This window comes from Euleptes europaea, chromosome 17, assembly GCF_029931775.1.
Source record: "Euleptes europaea isolate rEulEur1 chromosome 17, rEulEur1.hap1, whole genome shotgun sequence".
Lineage (NCBI taxonomy): Eukaryota > Metazoa > Chordata > Lepidosauria > Squamata > Sphaerodactylidae > Euleptes > Euleptes europaea.
Window position 1 is genome coordinate 42,339,035 of NC_079328.1, and position 23,319 is coordinate 42,362,353.

At 45.6% G+C, this 23,319-nt stretch overlaps 1 protein-coding gene across 1 annotated transcript in view; it reads left to right on the top strand.

Annotated features, from left to right (window-relative positions):
* Positions 1 to 21,499, top strand: part of TENT4B (terminal nucleotidyltransferase 4B) — a 43,478-nt gene extending 21,979 nt beyond the window's left edge. Inside the window, exons 3-13 of the mRNA XM_056862515.1 lie at positions 4,651 to 4,774; positions 8,768 to 8,814; positions 10,272 to 10,392; positions 11,848 to 11,955; positions 15,106 to 15,234; positions 15,830 to 16,043; positions 16,338 to 16,464; positions 16,572 to 16,675; positions 17,204 to 17,391; positions 19,337 to 19,501; positions 21,283 to 21,499. Of these exons, the coding sequence (XP_056718493.1) occupies positions 4,651 to 4,774; positions 8,768 to 8,814; positions 10,272 to 10,392; positions 11,848 to 11,955; positions 15,106 to 15,234; positions 15,830 to 16,043; positions 16,338 to 16,464; positions 16,572 to 16,675; positions 17,204 to 17,391; positions 19,337 to 19,501; positions 21,283 to 21,459 (1,504 nt within the window). The 3' untranslated portion in view covers positions 21,460 to 21,499. The remainder of the gene's footprint in view (positions 1 to 4,650; positions 4,775 to 8,767; positions 8,815 to 10,271; positions 10,393 to 11,847; positions 11,956 to 15,105; positions 15,235 to 15,829; positions 16,044 to 16,337; positions 16,465 to 16,571; positions 16,676 to 17,203; positions 17,392 to 19,336; positions 19,502 to 21,282) is intronic.
* Positions 21,500 to 23,319: the final 1,820 nt, after the last annotated feature.

Genomic DNA, 23,319 nt, shown 5'->3' on the forward strand with positions numbered 1-23,319 from the left:
CAAAAGGTCCAGTTTTCGGATCAGTCCAGATATCGGATGTCCGGATAAGGGATACTCTACCTGTATCAGCTGGCTGCCTGTTAATGGTTAAGTTTTCCATAAAGCCAAGAATGGCACTGTTTAGTAGGAGTGTGCTGTTATTGTTTCATTATGATGTCATTTGTTAGCTGTTAGAAGTGAGGGAGGGGCTGCTTCCCCTTACCCCTACGGTGATGGGGGCAAACTTAGTTGCACAGCAGAGCCATCTTTACTCTCCATAGGGAGCATGAGCAGTGATGTGTATCAAAGGGTCATTTCCAAAACCATTTTTGATTCATAGAATCATAGAGTTGGAAGGGACCACCAAGGTCATCTAGTCCAACCCCCTGCACAATCCAGGAAATTCACAACTACCTCCCCGAAACACCCCCAGTGACCCCTACTCCATGCCCAGAAGATGGTCAAGATGCCCTCCCTCTCATCAACTGCTTAAGGTCCTAGAATCAGCATTGCTGACAGATGGCCATCTAACCTCTTCTTAAAAACCTCCAGGGGAGGAGCGCTTACCACCTCCCGAGGAAGCCTGTTCCACTAAGGAACCGCTATAACTGTTAGAAAATTCTTCCTGATGTCTAGACGGAAACTCTTTTGATTTAATTTCAACCCGTTGGTTCTGGTCCGACCTTCTGGGGCAACAGAAAACAACTTGGCACCCTCCTCTATATGACAGCCCTTCAAGTACTTGAAGATGGTTATCATATCCCCTCTCAGTCTTCTCCTCTTCAGGCTAAACATACCCAGCTCCTTCAATTTTTCCTCACAGGACTTGGTCCTGTGTCATTGTTTCACAATCTGTTACGGTAAATGTTAAACCAGTTATTTTATTTACTTTCTTGCTGAGACTCAACAGGCAGACTACAGGATAAAGCAGTACAATCAGGTAGCATAAGGCAACCGTAGAACAATGCAATAAGACTAGGAATCGGAGAGAAACACAAACAACACATTGACAGGGGTGTCAAACATAAGGCCTGGGGGCCTGTTCAGGCCCCTTGAGAGCTCTTATCCGGCCAGCCGAGACAGCCATCCCCCCTTCTCGATCTGGTCTGGCGAGACGTGGCCCGGCCCGACCAAGTGACATTGCCTTGTAACAATTGAGTTCGACGCCCCTGGTCTAAGGCGAAGTATACTGTAAACCAGTGGCTCCCATCCTTTTCGAGTATGAGGGCCTCATCATCAAAATGTTTCATGGACCCCCCCCCCCCCATATGATAGTAATTGTACTATTAGTATCCGTTGATTGAGAAAATACATAATGAGGAAAATATCAGAAGGACAATGCTCCACGCATGTGCGGATTCCCAGACCCCTTGCAATAACCCTGCGCCCCCTCAGGGGTCCCAGACCCCCAGGTTGGAAAAAATTGGCTAAGATACTTGTGCGAAGGCAGCATCGGGTCCAGCAGATTGCAGGGCGTGTGTGTGCGTGCTGTTTCTCTTGTATTACCTTGGTTTGCAGTTTTGCTTGGGCTCGGGCTGGAGCGATTTGATCCATGCAACCGGAGAGGCCTGGGGCACTCGTCCTTAAAAGAACGGAAGTGGACTGTAGGGCTGCGTTCCCTGAGTACAATTCCCTCCTTACTTCCGCAAGGCAGTACTTCAGCGGGTTTCGGCTCCACCTGCCACCATCGCTTACGGGTTGGCTATCCTAAGTTCACCTTGAGAATGTTATTAAAGCCGAGGAGCGTATCTGGACTTGGAAGCCGCCGTGCAAATACTGAACGCAAACAGAGGGAAGGCGGGTTCACATAGGAAACTGAGAGGATGGTCTGTGCAGCCCCATAGCCAGTCTCCCCATCCATGACACCCTCGCGCTCCTCTCCTGCAATCCCCTTGTTCCTTTGGCTGTCATCGTTTCAGTCTTATCTCTGTTCAGCTTCAACTTGTTAACTCTTATGCCCACACTTAAGAGCCTCTAGGCACCAAATCAGTTATTTAATTTATTTTTAAAAAGTAATTATGCCTTCCCTTTCCACCCCTGGTCTTCTGCCTATGTGACTGACTTGCGAAAATGATACGAGAACGAAAGGACTAAAATCAGCAGCATCAAACATACAATAGATCCACTTTAAAAACCTCAGTGAATCTGTAGTTGCATATTGCTAAAAGCTTAGGAGAATAAAATGGCATCTACCTATGCCCAACAGTAATAAAGTGGGTGCCAAGGGAATCTGTTTGGGGAAGGCTTTCCAGAAATGGGGGAGGGGGCTGTTACAGAAAAGGATCTGCCCCCTGAGTAGCTGCCGGCCTACCCTCCAAACGTCGAGTAACAATGTCAGAATAGGGGCAGGTTTGTCCAGAAGAAGCCGCTCTTCAGCTACCTGGATCACAGGCCATTTAGCCCTTTTATTGTGCTATCGGGACACATGGTGTGCATTCTCAGCTTTTTATAAATGATTATACATTTTTTCATATAAAAGCCTTTACACAGTGCTTGTGTTTCTTAGCTGCTGGGTGTAGACTGCTGACTTTTTTGGAACAACCGAGTTTTTGTTTGCTACAATGGGGTGACTTTAGAAGTTCCGATGTTTGTTTTAAATTAGAATATGGCTTTGATTTAGTATTTACAATGTTGATTTTTGGTTCTCTGCCATACTCCAAGTTCATTCAAAGCGGGCAGTTAGTATCACAGGCGCTCGGGGTTTAAAAGATAGCAAGCCACACGGTGGTCAGCCCCCGTTTAATACTGGGCCATGCCAGCCTCCTTTTTGGGTATTGCCATTCCAATGCAACTGCCAAAGTATTTCTATTGCCTTACAATACCAAAACTCAGAAGAGCTTTTACTTCGGCAGGAATGAATGCCCTTCCTTCGGCAGTTTTGGAGGGCAGATATAAAAAAAAGTGCCATACTCATAGAATATGTAGATGCTCACATGATAAAGTTGAAACTATTGAACATATGATCATGGGGTGTCCTATATTTAATGAGCTGAGGGCCAGTTTAATTAATCCTTTATTCTTTCCAACGAGGCATCTTGCAGTATGAGGGTGCAGGTGACATGGTTGCTATCAGATACAAATGATTCTGATACTCTGTCTGTGGCAAAATTTATAGGGGCAATAATTAAATACCGAAAGAATAACACTAAGTAAGGCATTTTTTATTCCTTTATTTTCTGCTCAAAGCTATAGGTGTATGAGCAGAGATAGATAGATCGATAGATCGATCGAAGCAACAGTACGGAATTGCTAATTTATACGTGAGGATGTACTCTGTCATGTCTAGTTTGGCAGTAAGGTTAGGATGACTCTTGCTGGAGCCTACGGCTTCCTTCTACCAGGTTCATCACAGGGAGACCTAGTGGAAGAGAGTCATTGGTGGTAAGATCCAAACAGATCCTTGCTACAAAATACGGTGAACAGGATGGCGCGTGTTGTAATAGTAAGGACATGCAGATTCGCTTGGTATGCCTGGCAGGAAACTGCCAGCAGTGGATTGCCTATATTTAGGGTCTGGGTCCTGTGGCCATAGCATCATAAGGTCAAATGGATTTTTTGTTTTGGTAACATTAGCGTGTTTTTTAAACGATTCTTGAGACTTTTATAGAGCCAGCGTGGTGTAGCAGTTAAGAGCAGTGGTTTGGAGCGGTGGACTCTAATCTGGAGAGCTGGGTTTGATTCCCCACTCCTCCACATGAGCGGCAGACCGGGTTGGTTTCCTCACTCGTACACACGAAGCCAGCTGGGTGACCTTGGGCTAGTCACAGCTCTCTCAGCCCCACCTACCTCACAGGGTGTCTTTTTTGGGGAAGGGAAGGTGATTGTAAGCCGGGTTGATTCTCCCTTAAGAGGTAGAGAAAGTCGGCATATAAAAACCTATTATTCTTCTGTAGATGACTTTCATGTTTTTTACCCTCAATCTCAGGATGATTCTTAACACATATAGGCTAAACCAACAGTCTGACTTATTCAGGCTGGGTCAGTGTACCAGGGTAGAATGAGATATCCTGGAGATTCTGTTTAAGCCATCATCAGCTTCACTATTGAAGGAAGGCAAAATATAAATGCGACGCATAGGAGTTTGCAGATATTTCTGCCCTTATTGGCTTTGAAAAATAAAATCAGGGCCTTTCCCATGGTGGCTCCGGTTCTGTGGAATGGGCTCCCTGAAAAGGTGAGGGAGGACCTCCTCTTTGAAGATCTTCAGGAGATGCGGCAAGGCCTGCGTATTTGCCCGGGCTTTTGAGGGAGCTTGAGTTAGCAGGCATCTTGTAAGGGAGGAGGGATTTGGGATTTGCTGTTTTATTTTTGGTTTTTAAGCTGAAAATGTTTTTAAACTATTATTGTAACTATTATCGTATTATTGAACCACAAGGAAAGGCAGGATGTAAATATTTAAATAAATAAACAAAGCTTTATGCCTCCTTTTCAGTGCAATCTTGTGCAGAGTTACTGCAGGCCAAGTCAATTAAAGTTAGTGGGTTTAGACTGGACTAACTCGGCATACAATGTCACTGCTAGGCTGGCAACGCTATGCATGCTCGCTCCAGGAGTAATCCAGGACTGACTTCCGAGTAATCATATGTAGGGTCAGCCTGTTAACGTCTACACGTGTAGAGTCTTAGGCTGTGTCAGTACTGTTGCATAATTCGTTCAACGCCTCTCTTCCAGTCTTCATGAAGAGATTATCGACTTCTACAAGTACATGTCTCCCAGATCCGAAGAAGAGAGGATGCGGATGGAAGTGGTGAATAGGATAGAAAACGTTATAAAGGAACTCTGGCCCAATGCGGAGGTAAGGCTTGACAACCCTTTCTGCTATACTTGGCTTCTGTTTAAAATGCACCTTTTTTTCTGTGCTGCTGCTGTGTTTGTTTTCTTCTTTCACCATTGCTTCCTGCCAAGAATTGTGGATAAGCGTTCAGCATTGGCTCAAATCATAACTGAAGAGGTCTCTTTGTACTGTATAAACCCTTGAATTTGCAAACAGAAAACCTCTGAAGTCTGCAATAAAACTATGTAAATAAGATGCGTTTTCGTAACTTGAGTGGGTTCATTTTTTTTAGAGTGGGCTACGTGACTCCTTTTGGGGGTGGGGTTGTCCTGAATCATTCCACATGCACATTTTATACCTCCGCAAACTCCGAAAGGAAGGAGTGGGAGTCACACTATTGGGAGGAGGGCAACTGAGGCAAAGATATTAGCAGCTTGTTGTGAAGACCTTTCCTGTACTAGTGATGAATGAAAGCCCCCTCCCCCTCCCCAAGACAAAGGAGCCACAAATCTTCGGTTCAAAGCCCTATTCAGTACTACCGTCAACCTCCTTCCCTCATTTGCTGTGTTCCCTTTTAACATCTCCTTCCACTTCGCTGTTTGTGGGTCATTTTTACTTTCCTCTCTGAGCCTCTAAAAAAAAAAGTATGTGTGCATGTGTAGTTGAGTAGATTGCTGGAAAACCCCTTAAAGACCCACACACACACACACACACACACACAACGTACACACAGAATACAATGTTAAAGCAAATGTTTTGCTGAATTTTGGCTGTGGTGAGCTTTGGAATTTTTCTGCCACCCAGTGGCTGCAGTGGGCTTCAAAAGGGCACTGTGTAGGCCATTGCAAACAAAGGCCGCGACTGACTAGCCGTTCCTTTCAGAGTGACTACTGTCGCTGCAGATCCTGCAACCTGTTTGGGAAAAACCCCTCTGTAAGTCACTTAACTCGTCAAGGAACATCTGCGCAACTCCACTGCGTGTCCGCCACCCGCCACCCCTTGCCCTGGTCACCCTCCAATTCAGCATCTTCCCAATTAACTTGTGTCCCTTGAATCTGCTGCATGTATTTAATGAGCCGGGGGCCAGTTTAATTACTCTTTTATTTAAAAATATGGAAATGTCCCACGAGTACGAGGGGGCACAGGTGACGTGGCTATTATCAGATGCAAAGGATTCTATGGCCAAATTTTATAGGGGCAATAATTAAATACCAAAAGAATAACACTAAGGAATTTTTATTTTTATTTTCTGCTCAAGGCTATAGCTGTATGAACAGAGAGAGAGAGAGAGAATCTGCTGCATACTTTTAGACAGACAGATTGAATCTGCTGCATACAGACAGACATACAGGTTGAATCTGCTGCATACTTCTAGATTTGTCAGTGAAAACACTCCTGCCTTTTCCCCTTCCAGAAAGAGATTTCCAAATGGTTCCCCATGCCCACCCCCACTGTAGCACTGATTAAAGATTCTCATTGAGCATCAAGGTGGTTGTGGTGGAGAGTTACAGTTTTTTCAAACAGTAAATATTTGTACTTCTGGTGTGCTCGGAACAGGATTTAAAAAACTACGATGGCATTAAGCTAGTGTTTTAGAAAATATGGTTTTATTTATAGAAGCCAGCGATTGTGTCATTGGCTCTACGGCTCTAGGGAATGTTCTTAGACGGAAACATTCCTTGTAAGTGAGAGCCTTCTTGGCTTAAATCATGCTCCACCGTAAGAGCGGCTAAGAGAAGCTTTAATTAACCCTGGAGTAGGGATGAATGTGGCTGACATTAAGAGGCGGCAGGTTATAGTTGTTTGAAAGTGAACGGTTTGTTGTTGAAAGGAAAGTCTTTTTGTTAAAAGGAACAAACGCCACATTGTGAAAATGTAAGAATATGACCTGGAGTTTGTCTTTAACATGAAGGCCATCCTGTTGCTTGTGCAGGAGACCTGGTGTGTAAAGGGGGGTGTTGCAGGTAACTTTGGGAGCACTTTGCCGCAACCCCTCATCCCCCCTCCACTACCACAGTTCCCCCCCCCAAGGTCAAGGATTTTCAAATAAGTGTCACCATCAGACTTTACTGGGGTTTGCGATACAGTGTTCTTGTGTTTTAATTCTAGTTTCAGGACCAATGTGATTATATCGTTTTTTCCGTAGCCTGTTTTAGTGATTAAGGATTTTGCTGGGAAGGTCACCCAGGGCTTTAGTTGAGAGCTAGTTTAGATCTCCCAGGTACAGCAATCTATTATTTGGACCACTTACTCACAATTTATTCCAATAAGAGTGTGTGAGACCTTCAGTATTTATTAAAACTTGCTTGGGGGAGGGGGGGAAAATGGAATTTGACCTCTTCAGATTGATGGGTGGGGGCCGTAACCTAGTGGTAGGGTTAGCATGCACTTTGCATGCAGAAGGTTCCAGATTCAGTCCTGGTCATCTGAAACGTATCTGAGGCAGCAGTCACTGGAAAAGATTTGAAGAACAGAATAGGAGGTTCAGGGCAGGATCGGCCACCAGTCTGACAACGTAAGATGGCGTCACAGGTTTATATGTATTCAGGGTAGAGAGACTTTGCCTGTGTAACGCAGGGGAGCTGGAAACCATCGAGCACGTATTTTTTTAGATGTCCCCTCTATAAGTCACCCCTCTCCAGTATTACTGACTCTTTGATTAGGGAAATGGGTGCTTTTGATGAGGGTGAATGGACCAAAATGTTTCTGCTGGGCAATAGCTCACCAGTGGCGCCCAGGTCACAAAATGCTGTGCAGTAGCAATGAAGCTACATCTCCTTAATGTACTCCCTCGGTCTGTGGAAATGTAAAATTGGACGATTCTTAATTTTGTTGTCCTTGGTTGTAATCATATGCTTTGTATGGTCAGTTTGTTTTACCTGTTTTATCTGGCATACTAGCTGCAAATAAAATTTATTTATTTAGTTTATATGTATGTTTAATCTTGTGCTCAAAAACAAATTCTATCGAGAGAATTAGAATTTATCTCAGTAAATACAGATCTATAGATAGTCCGGGACTCTCAGATGGCTCTTTTAAATTATAGTGTTGCTGGGCTGAGAAGATATTGAAAGTCACTTCCGATTGTGGAAGCCCCCAGTTGATTGAATGGCATGCAGTTATTTATTTACTTACTTTACGTGCCTCTTTCCTCCCCAGCGGAGACCCAGAGAGGCTTCCAATCCCCCCCCAATTCGTTCCTCACAGCAACTCTGTGAGATGAGTCAGACTGGGTGTGCATGAATGGCCCCAAGGTCACCCAGCGAGCCTCCATGGCAGAGCGGGGATTCGAACCTGGGTCTCCCAGTCTGACACTCTAACCACTACACCACACTGGCTCTGCTGCTGTGATTGTTTCTGCTAGAGCTACTTCCGTACGTAGTAAATGAATGTGTCTAGAGCTGTTTCCGCATAGATCCCAGAATACTGCTGGCATTCACGCGAACCCTGTTTCTTTAAAAACAGCCGCTAAAACGTGGGAATTAATAGTAGCTGGAGGTGAAATTCAGATTTTGCTTGGGAGTAGATGACTGAAGGTGCATTACTCATCCGACGTGGGAAGGATGGATAAAGATATAATGGTCCCTCTTTTCCCAGTGTAATTGTGAGCGTGCGTCATGAAAGGCTTTTTGCTTATTGAAAGCCAGTCTTGAGATACAATGGAGCAGAGACAAGTAGCTTATTTTTCCTGACATCACCCCAAACTGTTTTGTTAAGGCTTTACTTTTCTCAATAATAAGTATCAGTTAGAAATATAAAAAAGGGGTCTAATTTTTTACTTTTGCGCAACTTGCAAGTAACTTTTTGATACTGTTGGCCAAAATAACAGGAAAATTAGGTTCAGGGTGAGCACTGTGGAGCAGTTAGGGCGCATCCAGAGGTTTGATCCACTCATGCTTTAGATCCTGGCAAATGCTTTCCCAAAGTGTACCAGTTGAGGGCAGTGGTCGTCAATGTTACTAATCCTGCCATATAGCTTTGATGACGGATTTTAACTTCCTGCTTGTTTTACAGGTGCAAATATTTGGAAGTTTTAAGACTGGCTTATATTTACCCACTAGGTAAGTAGTGGTTCATTGTCTTTCATTGTATTTTGAGCTGAAAAGCATCTCTTTTTTCCGCCTCTGTGTGCATGCGTGTGTGTGTTTGCCGGTTAAGTGCCATCAAATTGCTTCCGACTCCTGACGACCCTATGAATTAATGACCTCCAGAACGTCCTGTCGCTAACAGCCTCGCTCAGGACTTGCAAACTGAGGGCCGGGGTTTCCTTTTTAGAATCAATCTATCTCATGTTGGGTCTTCCTCTTTTCCTGCTCCCTTCGACTTTTCCTAGCATCATTGCCTTTTCCAGCGACTCTTGTCTTCTCATAATGTGACCAAAGGATGATAGCCTCAGGTTAGTCATTTTAGCTTCGAGGGAGAGTTCAGGCTTGATTGGATCTGGAACCCGCTGGTTTGTCTTTTTTTTTCTACTTGGATTTAACTGCAGAGAAAATTTGGGTGGTGCAGCAGCCAGCCCTGACCTAAGTGGCCCCGGGTAGCCTGATTTCATCCAATCTAGGATGAAGAAGAAGAGTTGGTTTTTATATGCTGACTTTCTCTACCATTTAAGGGAGACTCAAACCGGCTTACAGTCACCTTCCCTTCCCCTCCCCACAATACACACCCTGTGAGGTAGGTGGGGCTGAGAGAGTTCTAAGAGAGCTGACTTGCCCAAGGTCACCCAGGTGACTTCATATGTAGGAGTGGGGAAACAAATCCAGTTCACCAGATTAGCCCCTGCCGCTCATGTGGAGTGGGGAATCAAACCCGGTTCTCCAGATCAGACTCCACCGCTCCAACTAGGATGCTAATGCTAAGCAGGCTCAGCCCTGGTTAGTACTTGGATGGGAGAACACCAGGGAAGTCCAGGGTTGTGATGCGAGGCAGTGGCAAACCCACCTCCAAATGTCTCTTGCCTTGAAATCCCTACGGGGTCACACCAGTCGGCTGCACGACGACTGCACATTCCACCCACACACGGCCGGTTGTAGGAAGGTTGTAGATTTCTCCTGCTTTACATCTGAACTGGCAGAGTTGTGCTGAGATGTTGAAATGCCCTGCACATTTTCACGCAGTAAACCCTGACCGCACTGTGTCACATGAGGACATTAATCCCTTGTGTGCCGTTCTGGTTCATATGGTATGTCTCCTGCTCTCTTCTCGTGTGCAGATTTCTTCATCTTGTATTGATTTGGGACGTTTTCCTCTGGGCTGGTGGATTGGAGCGCCAGGCTATGTTCTACCAAGAATATACTTATTTTCACCTTAGGAAGCAGTTCAGACTTGAGAGAAGCTTCTAGGTCACACAGCAGGAGAGTGAAATTTACAAGTTTCCCAGCGTGGAAAATAGGTCTCGGATCTCCGCTCTAGGTTCTGTGCAAAAGAAAATCTGGTTGTCTTGTTTATGTTGTAAATACTTCCTGAAAAGTCTTCCTGAAGAGTCTTTAACCTGACGTTTGCCTTCTTTTGTTTCCAGTGATATTGATTTAGTTGTGTTTGGAAAATGGGAGAATTTGCCTCTCTGGACCCTTGAAGAGGCTCTCAGAAAGCACAACGTAGCTGATGAAAATTCAGTAAAGGTTTTAGACAAAGCAACTGTAAGTCATTATTCATCTTCGTGGCTTCTGTATTCTAGGGAGGGGGGGAAGATACTCCATTGTAGCCTTTGTACTGTGCAGCTGACCTTGGTCTGATGATCACTGCTCATTAAAATTAGCAAATGATTAAATGATTATCAGTCGCTGTTGCTTCTTCCATTCTCGTTTTTGTGAAGATTCCCCCTCCCCCTTGTATCAGTCGTGTTAGTAAAAGAGTCGATGTATGATTGAGCTTGGAGCCAGGGGGGCCACTGCCCTGCAGGAAAATGTGGCAAGGTAGAAATGACGCCGCCCTGACCAGGATAGCCCCAGGATAGCTTGATCTCATCAGATCTCAGAAGCTAAGCAAGATTGGCCCTGGCTAGTATTTGGATAGGAGACCTCCAGGGAATACCGGGGGGCATGATGTAGAAGCAGGCAATGGCAAACCACCTCTGAACATCTCTTGCCTTGAAAACCCTACGGGAAGTCTCCGAACTACTTCCCCCCCCCAACACCCCCAGTGACCCCTACTCCATGCCCAGAAGATGGCCAAGATGCCCTCCCTCTCATGATCTGCCTAAGGTCATAGAACGATCATTGCATCATAAAGTTGATAGACCTGAACCATACAGACCATGCGCGTTTCGGCCTACAGGCCTTCCTCAGTGGTCAAATAAAAACTCATATAATGCACACACAAGTATTAAACGTATGACCACATATAGATAGATAACTTTATACCAGCCCAGGCATGTGTATAGGTTGTAATAATCAATTTTGAATCAGAGATCCCTCTAGGTAGAATACCTATAAGTTGTTCTACCCTGGGCTGTATTGGTCTCTCATACAGAGTGTGCCTGCAAGTATCAACCTCGTAAAGCAGGTGTGCAATGTCCAGGTGTTTTTTGCACACGGCTGCTGCTGAGCATGCCCCCTTGTCATAGAATCATAGAGTTGGAAGGGACCACCAGGGTCATCTAGTCCAACCCCCTGTGCAATGCAGGAAATTCACAGCTACCTCCCCCCCACGCCCCCAGTGACCCCCCCCCCGCTCCATGCCCAGAAGACGGTCAAGGTGCCCTCCCTCTCATGATCTGCCTAAGGTCATAGAATCAGAATTGCTGACAGATGGCCATCTAGCCTTTGAGAAGTAAGTCAGGAAACCTCCCCCTCTTGCTTCCCCATCTTCCACTGTCCATGGGCAGGCTTTGCGTGAAGTGTAGTTTGATTCTGTTGGGTTCTATCTCCCCCTGCTGTCTGCTCAGAACTAAAAGCAATGACTTTGTATTTGGGAATATGGTTTTTTTATTCTTATTGTATAAATGATCTCATGTGTGCAGCAGAAGGCTCAGGTTTTGTATGCGTTCTCATTTTTATTTTTCTGGGTGTGCAGTTCCACCGTAGACTAAATATATAGCTCAACGAGCCCCCGCCCCACTCCCCACTGATAAATATATTTTGCTCTTTCCTCAGGTACCTATTATTAAACTGACTGATTCCTTTACCGAAGTAAAAGTCGACATCAGCTTTAACGTGCGGAACGGTGTAAAAGCTGCTCATCTCATCGCCGATTTTATCAAGGTCAGGCAGTGATTTTCAAGCCACGGGTAGAGAATACCTCACATTTTAGTTAGGGGTATGCTTTAGGCGGTGAGGGTTTCAAGGCCGTTTGCATGGCCTGGCACATTCCATTTCTAATACTGATAACTGCAGATTTTTATCCCCCACACACACCCAACTTTTAAAATAAATTAATCTGACCGTTGTAGAGAAGTGCTAACCTTGATGTCCAAGCTTATTTTAAAAATTGGAAGCAAAACGAGATCTAAATAATTCGTACAGATAACGTATTTGATAGATCCTGGGACTTTTCTCTATTGGTAGCCTAAGGGGTAGAAATGTACCTTTCTAAAAGAAAAAGAAAACTGAAAGGCACTGTGTGATCATATTAATACCAAGTCACTTGCCAAGTTAAATATTTGTTCCTTGGCAGTGCTGCTGCTTTTATGTCGTAAATCATAATTTAATAATGTTATTTCTAAAGCGCTTACAGTAAGAAGGGCATAAAACAAGGCACAGGCCCTGCCTACCCTCAGGCTTGAGGGGGGGAAAGAGGAGGAACGGTGATAAATCCTTCTGCTTGGCATGCAAATAGTGTTGCTTCAATCACTGGCATCTCCGGTTAAAAGAATAAGGTAGTGGGTGATGTGAAAGACCTCTGCCAGAGACCCTGGAGAGCTGTTGCCAGTCTGAGCAAACAATACTGGCCTCGACGGGGCCAATGGTTTGATTCAGTATTAGTTCCCGCTTCGATCCATAAGTAGGATTGGAAGGAACAGATAGTTAAGTCCTTGCTACTTTGGAATATCTCTGTTGTCTGTTCTCCCCTTAAGGGATGTCAGTAGGAAATTGGGAAAATAATGACAGAGAACACACATTTTTCATTGGTTTTAAGCAGCGTAATGCAAGGCTGATATGTGGAGCTCTTAGGTTTCTTGTGTCAACTGTGGTGTTTTAATTTTTTAAGCACACCGAATACATTGTGTTTTCCTTGTCTGGGCACAAGAAGTGACCAGTTTCCAATGCACATCCATTGGGTGCTGTGGCTCGGATTCTGAGAGCACCTTGGCTTTACCCATGTCCTTTGCCAGTCATATTTACAATGCAATCTTGTGCATGCTTACTTTGGGGGGCAGGGGTCCCATGGTGTTCATTGGGGCTCACTTCCCGTTAAGTGTGCCGATAAGCTTACACGCCTGTGAAAGTCAGCTTGGAAATGGTCCTGAGCAGATCCCCACCCCTCCCCTGAAAGGGTGGGGTGGGTACATAGCAAAGATGGAGTCTGGGAGGGGGACCCCTTTCCTGGGAAGTTAGTCAAGCTGTGTCTGACCAGAGTCGCCAGGGCTGTTCACAGAGAAATAGCTTTTGCCTGCAAGATGAAGCCTTAGTAGTCGATGCTAGAGAAGGTGCATGTTGGGAAGACCCAAGAGAATCTTCTTTCCAGGGGGTTCAGATCTTGGCTCTAACCGCCTGATGTGGAGCATTGCAAGTTTTTTGGCATTATTTCCGCCAGAGGGTGCCAGAGGGCAGTTTTCCCCCCTGCATCTAACAAGCTTGTTCTGAAAGCCTTACTTAATCTTCTGGAGTACATTCTTCAGATTTGAGATCTGTTTTCTGAAATAACACAAGCAAGGTCTTGTCTTCAGTATCCTGTATCGACTGGTTCCACCTTAGTACTGAATAGTATATTTCCTGGTGCCATACCTGTAGCTTCAGGTAACTTGCTAGGAGGGGGTCTCTTACTACTGCTGTGAGCCCCCTGATCCCAGCTAGCTCGGAAAGGCTAGGGTATAAACCAATTAAATAAATAAATAAATCTTTGTGGTTCTGCCTATGAATATGCACAGGCCAGAGCGACTCTACTCCAGACAGGCACATTTAGTAAGCACAGGTAGGAATTTTTGCTCTGTGGTTTCTTTACATTGCCTGGCTTCAAGATGACTTCTGAAGGCATGACTTCTGAATGCCTTGGTGCATTTCAGCACAGAATTGGCAGACTCCACAGAATTGGCAGGGAAAGGCAAAGCTGGATTGAAAAAAATAAGCAATCAATCAATCAGCCAACAGTCATAGACCAGCATGGCTCTTCACAATTTACCATTAAAACCCTTAGTATTACACTCTGCCCACAGGTTAATACAAATAGTAAAATAAGCGTTAAAATATTGCTGACTTATTGAGGGCCCTGTGCGGCTCCTGTAGTGCTGAGCTTGGGTGTGTTCATGCGGAAAGGCATCTCGAGGAAAGAAAGGCGCTGGATTGCACAGGGCTCTTGCACTGCAGTCGTGTTGGGGCAGAGCCTCGTGCTGTCCTTATTTTTCTGCGCTTTAAACTAGTCACGATCAGTGTAGAGATCAGAGTGGCCCGTACATAGCTTGCAGATGTTCGTTGCGGCAGCTCAGCGTGCATGGTGTTTAAACAAACACCACCCTTGGGAAGCGCCCCTGAAAGACGAGATGGAGACTAGCTGTGTTGGACTGCGGTAGAAGAACTAGGTTTGAGTTCAGGAGCATCCTAGAGATTAACTTGATTTGCGGGGTATAAGCTTTCGAGAGTCGATCCTCTTGTATCTGATGAAGGGAGCTTTGACTCTCAAATGCCCATTTTGTACAGATTGAATAGACTCCCTAGCCACATTGTTTTAACACGTCCACAAAATAACATTGCACGAAATAAATACATCACTCCCTGGATAAAACAGCTAAAGACACTTTTTGAGAAGCGGATACTGTGTTATCTGCTGTCAAATAGATTGGCCAGTTGCATGAGAGATGTGGCGACTTTTCTCTTTATAGCGTCAAGAAAAAAATTAAATTTCATTTCCCCTTTTAAAGCGTGAAGTGGTTGATGGATAGCCAGTGGCTGTTAAATCTAGGGAAAAGGAAGAAATGCTTATACTCCAAAAATCTGGGTGTACTCTAAGCTACTCCTGGACTTGAATCTAGCTTTGAAATATATCAGGTTGTTTTTACAGATAACCTTGATTCCTGCTTCGTTCCATTATCTCTCCCTGTCTTTCGAGTGTCACTGGTCTGCAGCAGATTTGGTGGTCTTAGTCGATTTCTGTAATGGATCGCAGCTGTCAGATTTAAGAATGTTGTTTTTTTTGTCCAAGTTGCTGTAATCACCACAGATCTGACTCCCCTTTCCCCCCTTCTCTTCCTCCTACAGAAATATCCTGTATTGCCATATCTAGTTTTAGTATTGAAACAGTTTTTGCTGCAGAGGGATCTCAATGAAGTATTCACCGGCGGAATTGGTTCTTATAGTCTTTTTTTAATGGCCGTCAGCTTCCTCCAGGTAAGTTGGACCAGCAGAGTTATTTCCTGATGGTACCTGGATATACGGTTCCAGCGTGGTGGTGTGGTTAAGAGTGGTGGTTTGGAGCGGTGGAGTCTGATCTGGGGAACCGGGCTTGATTCCCCTCCCCTCCACACGAGCGGCGGAGGCTAATCTAGTGAACTAGGTTGGTTTTCCCACTCCTACACATGAAGCCAGCTGGGTGACCTTGGGCTAGTCACACTCTCTCACCCCAACCTACCTCACAGGGTGTGTGTTATGGGGAGGGGAAGGGAAGGTGATTGTAAGCCGGTTTGATTCTTCCTTAAGTGGTAGAGAAAGTCAGCATGTAAAAATCAACAAAATATGTTGTGTTTTCCTTGTCCAGGCACAAGCAGTGACCAGTTTCCAATGCACATCTCCATTCTTTTCACATTGAAAGTAGTTCTTTGCTCAGTGGGCCTTAAGTGGGACAAACCGGTTTTGTGTGTCGTTCACCGTGTGTTAAACTGTAAAATTGCTTTTTTATCCTATGAGCTTTGTTTCTAAACCAATAGTGAAGAAACCAGGAGATTGCTGTGAGAAATCATTAAATAATTTTTCCCCCTCCCCCTAGCTGCATCCTAGGGAAGATGCCTGCACGCCCAATGCCAACTATGGTGTCCTTTTAATAGAGTTTTTTGAATTATACGGACGTCATTTCAACTACCTGAAAACGGGCATCCGAATAACGGATGGCGGTTCGTACGTGGCCAAGGATGACGTACAGAAGAATATGCTGGATGGGTATAGACCATCAATGCTCTATATCGAAGACCCGCTTCAACCAGGTATTGGGGCTGGCGTTGACTTCACTATGGTGCAACAGGACAATGCTGCTGCTGTCGTCTTGCTTGTGGGCTTCCTAGAGGCACCTGTTTGGCCGCAGTGTGAAGACTGCTGGACTTGATGGGCCTTGGTCTGATCCAGCATGGCCTTTCTTATATCCTTATGACCTTGATTGACCTATGGTCTGATCCAGTATAAAGCAGCTTCATGTGTGTGCAGTTGGGGTGGTGATCAGAGCAGATGTCCTTCCGTTTCTATCTGACCTTATCATTGTGGTGTGTTTGTTTTTCTCTAAGGCAATGATGTCGGGAGGAGCTCCTACGGTGCCATGCAAGTGAAGCAGGCCTTTGATTATGCCTATGTCGTTCTGAGTCACGCAGTGTCGCCAATAGCTAAATATTACCCCAACAATGAAAGCGAAAGGTATGAGTTTATCCTTTCGAGTCAAGCCCATTAACACCACGTATGGCTTCCCCCCCACTCACCTACACATCCCTTAAAAGCCTTTTCTTTTTTTCTCTAAAATACAGTATATTAGGAAGAATAATCCGAGTAACGCAAGAAGTGGCGACATACAGAGACTGGATATCGAAGCAGTGGGGGTTGCAGAATAGCTCTGAGTCTTCATGCAACGGTAAGCGTTCCTGATGAACCAGGGCTGGGGGATTGGATCCAAAGTTCTTCTGCATGCAGTTGGAACCAATCCTTTGGATCCACTCCAGTATTTATGCTTTGATATTCAGGTCTGTGCTTAGAATTCAGGTCTGTGCAGCACATGTCAAAGGTTGCATTTTTTAAAGGACATGCCGGGTTGGGGGATGTTTGCTTTCCACGTAACTGCTTTTTTCTTGAGCAGAAGGGGTAGGGGGAGCATTCCAGAGAATCCTCGGTTGTTCAGCTTGTGCCAATCACAGTTAGAATTGTTCATTTGTGCGACGAAACACTTACGGGGAACTTCATCTCTGATAACTAGAACAATGTGGTCGTTACACTACGAAACCCTAAAGGCTGAAAAATTGAGTCTGGCTCCAGAATTTGGGGGCTGGCTCCTCAAGCTGAAGGGATTTCGTCAAGGCCTGGCTTAAGACATCGAAAGCCCCTCGCAAGCAGGAGCGATTTGTGAACTGCCGCTTATTCTGTCCTCCGGCTGCCTTTGTTCCAGGGAATGGGGTGACGTTGATAGTTGACAACCAGCAGTTGGACGAGTGCAACAACAACCTTCCCGAGGAGTGCGAGTCATTAGGGAAACCCAGGAGTAAAACCTCCGAGACGCCGAGCAAGCATTCGTCCAACTCTTCCTCCGGGCCGCTGTCATCATCCTCGTCTACGCTTTCCAGCTCCAGCGATGTGGTACGTATTAAGAACTTCCCAGTAGTAAATGTGGTGGCTGGGACCCACACTGGTGCCGTCTGGTGCCCAAGATCTCTTTGGACCAGGGGTGTCAAACTCAATAGTTACGAGGGCCAGATATGACATTAACGTCAGTCTATGGTTATGCAGGGCAGAATTTTGAATATACCATACCCAGACAGGACCTGTCTTTGCTCTTCTGCTCTATTGATTCGTTAGCCCATGCCCTTTTGGAATGCCGCTTTTATGAGGAACTTCGATCATGTTATATCTCTCCCCTTTTAACATATAAATCTAATGCCTCTGTGTCTGACATAATGCATTTTTTATTAAGTGACAGGGATCCCAAGGCTACATTGTCAGTGGCAAGATTTATTTCAGTCCTTATATCCCTTGAACAGATTTAAACTATGCTGCTCAAGATCAATGGTTCAAGGAGCTTCTAAGGGATACAGGGAAGGAAAGTAGTAAATGTGGTGGCTGGGACCCTCGCAAAATGCTGTCTTGTGCCCAAGATCTCTTCGGACCAGGGGTGTCGAACTCAGTTGTTACAAGGGCAGGATTTGACATTAACGTCACTCGTTCCTTGCCAGCCCAGATCGACAGCGGGGTGGGGGGGCTGCCTCGCGTGGCTCGCGGGCTGGACAAGAGCTCTCAAGGGTCCGGCCTGTGGGCCTTATGTTTGACACCCCTGGTTTGGACCTTTCCCCGGTACCCTGAGGCCAGCAGTTACAGTGAGTCGCAAAGGCCATCGGGGGATGTAGCCTGCATGGGGCTCCCAGAAGAGGAAGCCTGTCCAGCAAATGTCTGCTTAGGGGAAAGGAAGCAAAGATTCGTTCAGCTTCTGCCCCAGAGATCCTAGAAGGGTACCAGTGTTATCAAAACGGCGTTTAGAACTGCTGCATTTGCTCAACTGCTTACTTCAGAGCAGCGCTTCTCGATGCGGTGGCCTGCAAGTCCAGATTTATTTGATACAGTGGCCTGTTTCAAAAAAACAACAGCAACCCACCATGAACAAGACCTGGGACTCCCTTTCATAGGCTTCGCAGCCCACTTTAGGGCCAGGACCCAGAGGCTGGGAAACACTGCTTTAGAGTGATCCTGTTGGTCCGGGCTCCAAAACAGGTGGAAGTGGCAGTGATTTAACATTAAACCAAACCCACACCAGCCTCCCGTTATGGTAGAAAACTAATTGGGATTGAAATTTTAGCTTACAAGCATTCTCAGAGTCACAGGAGAAGGGAAGCCCGCATGGGGCCTGTATCCCTTAAATTTTTTTTATAGAATCATAGAGTTGGAAGGGGCCAGACAGGCCATCCAGTCCAACCCCCTGCTTGATGCAGGATCAGCCTAGAGCATCCCTGACAAGTGTTTGTCCAGCCTCTGCTTAAAGACTGCCGGTGAGGGGGAGCTCACCACCTCTCTAGGTAGCTGGTTCCACTGTCGAACAGCTCTTACTGTTAAAAAAAAATCCTAAATGTCCAGCCGGTACCTTTCTGCCTGCAATTTAAACCCATCATTGCGAGTCCTATCCTCTGCTGCCAACAGGAACAGCTCCCTTCCCTCCTCAAAGCAAACGTTTCTCTTGTTTTTCTGGCATGGTATGAGCTTTCGTGAGCTACACCTCACCACAGCTCATACCCTGCCAGAAATGTTATTAGTTTTTAAGGTGCTACTGGACTCTTGCTCTTTTCTACTGCTGTTGCCAGACTAACACGGCTTCTCTTGTTTGGATGTGTCTTTGGGGGGCCAGCTCAAATCACTGGCCCTTCTTCCTCTCCTCATTAGCCACTGCTCATAATTTAAGAGGGTCAGCAGCAAAACAAAAGCAGAATTCATGTAGCAGCTTACAGACTGAACCAAGGTTCATTTCGGCTTACGCCAGACTTGCACTTGTGTAAGTGGCATCCAGCGTGTTCCAAAGGTTGCCTCTTGTCTTCGGCAGGAGTCTGACGGGATGCCGTGCAAAACCTCTAAGCAGCTGGGCTGCCGTCCAACAGCAGCCAGCCGAACGGTTGCTCAGGACGTGTCTCTGGGGCCCACGCAGGCAAGTGGGAAAATGCCAAGCAGCCAAACAGCAAACATATCTGGCGTTACGAACAAGTCTCAGGTCAGTAAAACATCCCCCCCTCCGCCCTTCTCTGAAAGGCTGAACAAAATCTCCATGCCTTCTTAAAACGATACTTTTCTGAGGGGTTGGGTGCAGAGTTTTTTGGGCTCCAGCCTAAAAGACGCAATGACCTGTGGCATGTAGCCCCTTTCGATTTTTTGTTGCTGGCGGAGACGTTTATTCATTTAGATGTGTATGCCCCATTTTTGCTTCCCAGTGGGGAATGCTGAGAGGATTGTGTGTGTAAAGTGCTGTTAAGTTGCAGCCGACTTATGGCGACCCCTTTTTGGGTTTTCATGGCAAGAGACTAACAGAGGTGGTTTGCCAGTGCCTTCCTCTGCACAGCAACCCTGGTATTCCTTGGTGGTCTCCCATCCAAATACTAACCAGGGCTGACCCTGCTTAGCTTCTCAGATATATGGGATCAGGCTAGCCTGGGCCATCCAGGTCAGGGCGCTGAGAGGATTACAACTTGTTTTTTTTCTTCCTCCACTATTTTATCCTCGCAACAGCAACCCTGTGAGGTAGGCTAGGCTTAAGAGCGATTAACTGGCCAAAGATCATCCAGCAAGCTTTCATATTAGTGGGGATTCAAACCTTGGACATTCAGATGCTAGTCCAGCACTTGAGACATGACACCATTCTAACTCACTTAGTAAAATTTGAACTCAAGAAGAATAAAAGGGCCCCATAGATGATACCAATCTACCCTAATCCAGAATAGTGAAGTCTGTTGTAAGAACGAGAAGTATGAAAAGAGTCAATAATTCTGGTTAAAATAGACACCCTGACATTTCATTTGCTAAATATTTCTTCTCCCTCCCCCCCCCGTTAACACAAGTATAAGATTAGATGAGACCCCAAGATGATGATGATAATAACTAGGTAGGCCAGTGTCATGTGGGTATCTGTGTTGGTCTGCACTGGAAGAGCAAGATTTGAGTCCAACAGCTCCTTAAAAAAGCAACCAGATTTCCAAGATATACGCTTTCGAGAGTCAAAGCTCCCTTTGTCAGCTACCTGACAAATATCTGATGAAGAAAGCTTCGACACCTGAAAGCTTATACCCTGGAAATCTTGTTGGTCTTTAAGGCACTGCTGGACTCCAATCTTACTCCTCTAGGTAGGCCAGGTTGCCCCAAATAACACCCCTGGATTGAAAGAGGCATGAAGAACCCCGAAGCATGGAGATATCCAAAATCTTGCAGCCTCCTGTTCCCAGCCTCGCTTGCCATTTTTGGTCGTGAGAACACAGCCTGAATAGAAGCATAGAGTTGGAAGGGACCGTCAGGGTCATCTAGTCCAACCCCCTGCACAATGCAGGAAATTCACAACTATCTGTCACACACCCCAGTGACCCCTACTCCATGCCCAGAAGATGACCAAGATGCCCTCCCTCTCATCATCTGCTTGAGGTCATAGAATCAGCATTGCTGACAGATGGCCATCTAACCTCTTCTTAAAAACCTCCAGGGAAGGAGAGCTCACCACCTCCCGAGGAAGCCTGTTCCACTGAGGAACCACTCTAACTGTTAGAAAATTACTCCTAATGTCTAGACGGAAACTCTTTTGATTTAATTTCAACCCGTTGGTTCTGGTCCGACCTTTGGGGCAACAGAAAACAACTCGGCACCCTCCTCTATACGACAGCCCTTCAAGTACTTGAAGATGGTTATCGTATCCCCTCTCAGTCTTCTCTCCTGCCTAAACATACCCAGCTCCTTCAGCCTTTCCTCATAGCTAACGGCGTGCTCACAACCGCTCCCATTCTTCTTTTGCAGCACGGATCCGCGCGGTTGTTCCGCGCCTCTTCCAACAAAGGTTTCCAAGGTCCAGCCAATTCAAGCCACGGCGTCTCGGTGATGAACAAGCCGCACCCGGGTAGCAAATCCCACCAGTATTACGGGAAGAAGAGGAAACACAAGAGGGACCCTGTCTTATCGGACCTTTGTAGATAGTTTTCCTATTTTTGGATGCTTGACTGTTCTTCTGTGTGCAATGGCCCTCGTGCTACAAGGATAAGTTGGACAGCGACTCCCCCAGGTCTTGTCCAGACCTCTCCCAAGACTGTTGGAGGGGGGTGGGGGGGAGAAAGAAACCCAACAACATTGATTAGCAGTGTGTTTTAAGTTTTTCCAGCTTGCCACGGAACAGATCATGAAGACTGATAACAGCAACAAAAAAAATGGGGGGCCGGGGGATGAAGAGGAGGGAAAGGCCGCTGCCGATAAGTCATATGCCACAACAGGGTTGTTTCGGATATAAAAGCTTGAATGTAAAATAAATATCTCCTGGCGGCTTTTATGATGACCTTACAGGGGCGTAGGACTCCGTGTGTTCAGAGAGGGATTCGTCGTGAACTCAGAATGGGAGAAATGATTAAAAAGCAAGAGGAAGGGGTGGGGTGGGGAAACCCTGTATTTTGAGGGAAGCCAAGGCCTCCAAAGAGAGGGAGAGTAAAATCCGCGCATGATAATTTTAAAATTATTTTTGCATATATTTACCATTTTATTGTGTATCTGTAGATGACCATATAGGACAGGAAAATTGACATTTGTAATAGTGGCATTTGTTAAATACTTTTTACATGACATTACTGTTTAAATGGTAGAAACAAATTGTTGGCCCCCTCCCTCCCAGGATTTATTTGAAGAGAAGAAAATATTTAAAGGGGTCGCCTGGACATCAACCGTAGTGATTTATGTGGCTCAGAATGTTCCCTCCCCCCCTTCTCCTTGAGCGTTTGAAGTAGCAGCACATTGATGGATCCGCACAAGTTCCTTCTCGGGAGGGGCGGGTAGGGAAGAAGCAGGGCGGGGGGAGCAAAGATTTGTTTTTATAAAAGGGGTATACCTGATGTCGACTCTGATCTCAAATTCCTTGCTGAGAAGAAGAATGAACTTTCACCTTGTGTTTGAAGCGGCATCCTCGCTGGCAGTGGGATATTCCGGATACCATCCGAAGCAAACATCTCTCTCTTTTCTCTAAGGAAACAAAGCTACTTTTGGGGGGAGGGAGTGCGGGTGGAGGAGGCAAGTGCGGCTTTGCCCTGTTTCGTTGCATTCGAAAGAACAAGCGTTGGTTGGTAATGTCTGCATTTCAGGAACTCTGCTAAATCTTTTGCCTGATTTTTTTTTTTTGTGCCTTCTTAATCTTTGTTTCTGCTTCCTCCTCCCTTTCCCCCCGTTGTTCTCTTCATTTAAAAAAAAAAGATCCTTGCGGGGGGGAATCTAAAAAGAAAAAAAAAGTAGTTGATTTTTTTTTAACTTGAGTGTTCTCTCATTCCCCTTTGCGGTCTTTTTTAACCTACCCTTTAAGGATTAAAACGCATCTTCAATAATGGAAATAAATTTGTATTGCTGGCTTGAAGAGCTGACATTTTTCTCATTTCCCTGTTTGTTTCACGGAACTGTCAGTCTTCCTCCTCCCTGCAGACATGACCCCCCCCCCGCACCAAGAATCCATAAACTGGTGGACGTTTTCCTTAGTTCAGCCATGCCATGGAAGACACTAAAAGCTCGTGCGATGAATGCAATGGGGGATGTGCAGAGTTGCATTGGTGTTTTGTTTTTTTGCAAAAAAAAAAAAAAAGGAAAAATAGATTTGGAGCACTTTAATTATTAGAATGTAAAGTGACATTTACTGTAACATTTTTTTTCCTTAAAGAGGAAAGTTTGTGTGTGTGTGTGTGTGTGTGTGTGTGTGTGTGTGTGTTTGAGTATGGAAGGCTGAATTTTGGGTGTATCCTGTCTGGAGAATGATGACGATGATGATCCTTCGATCGAGGAATAATACCTTTTAGATGTTTCTTTTATCTA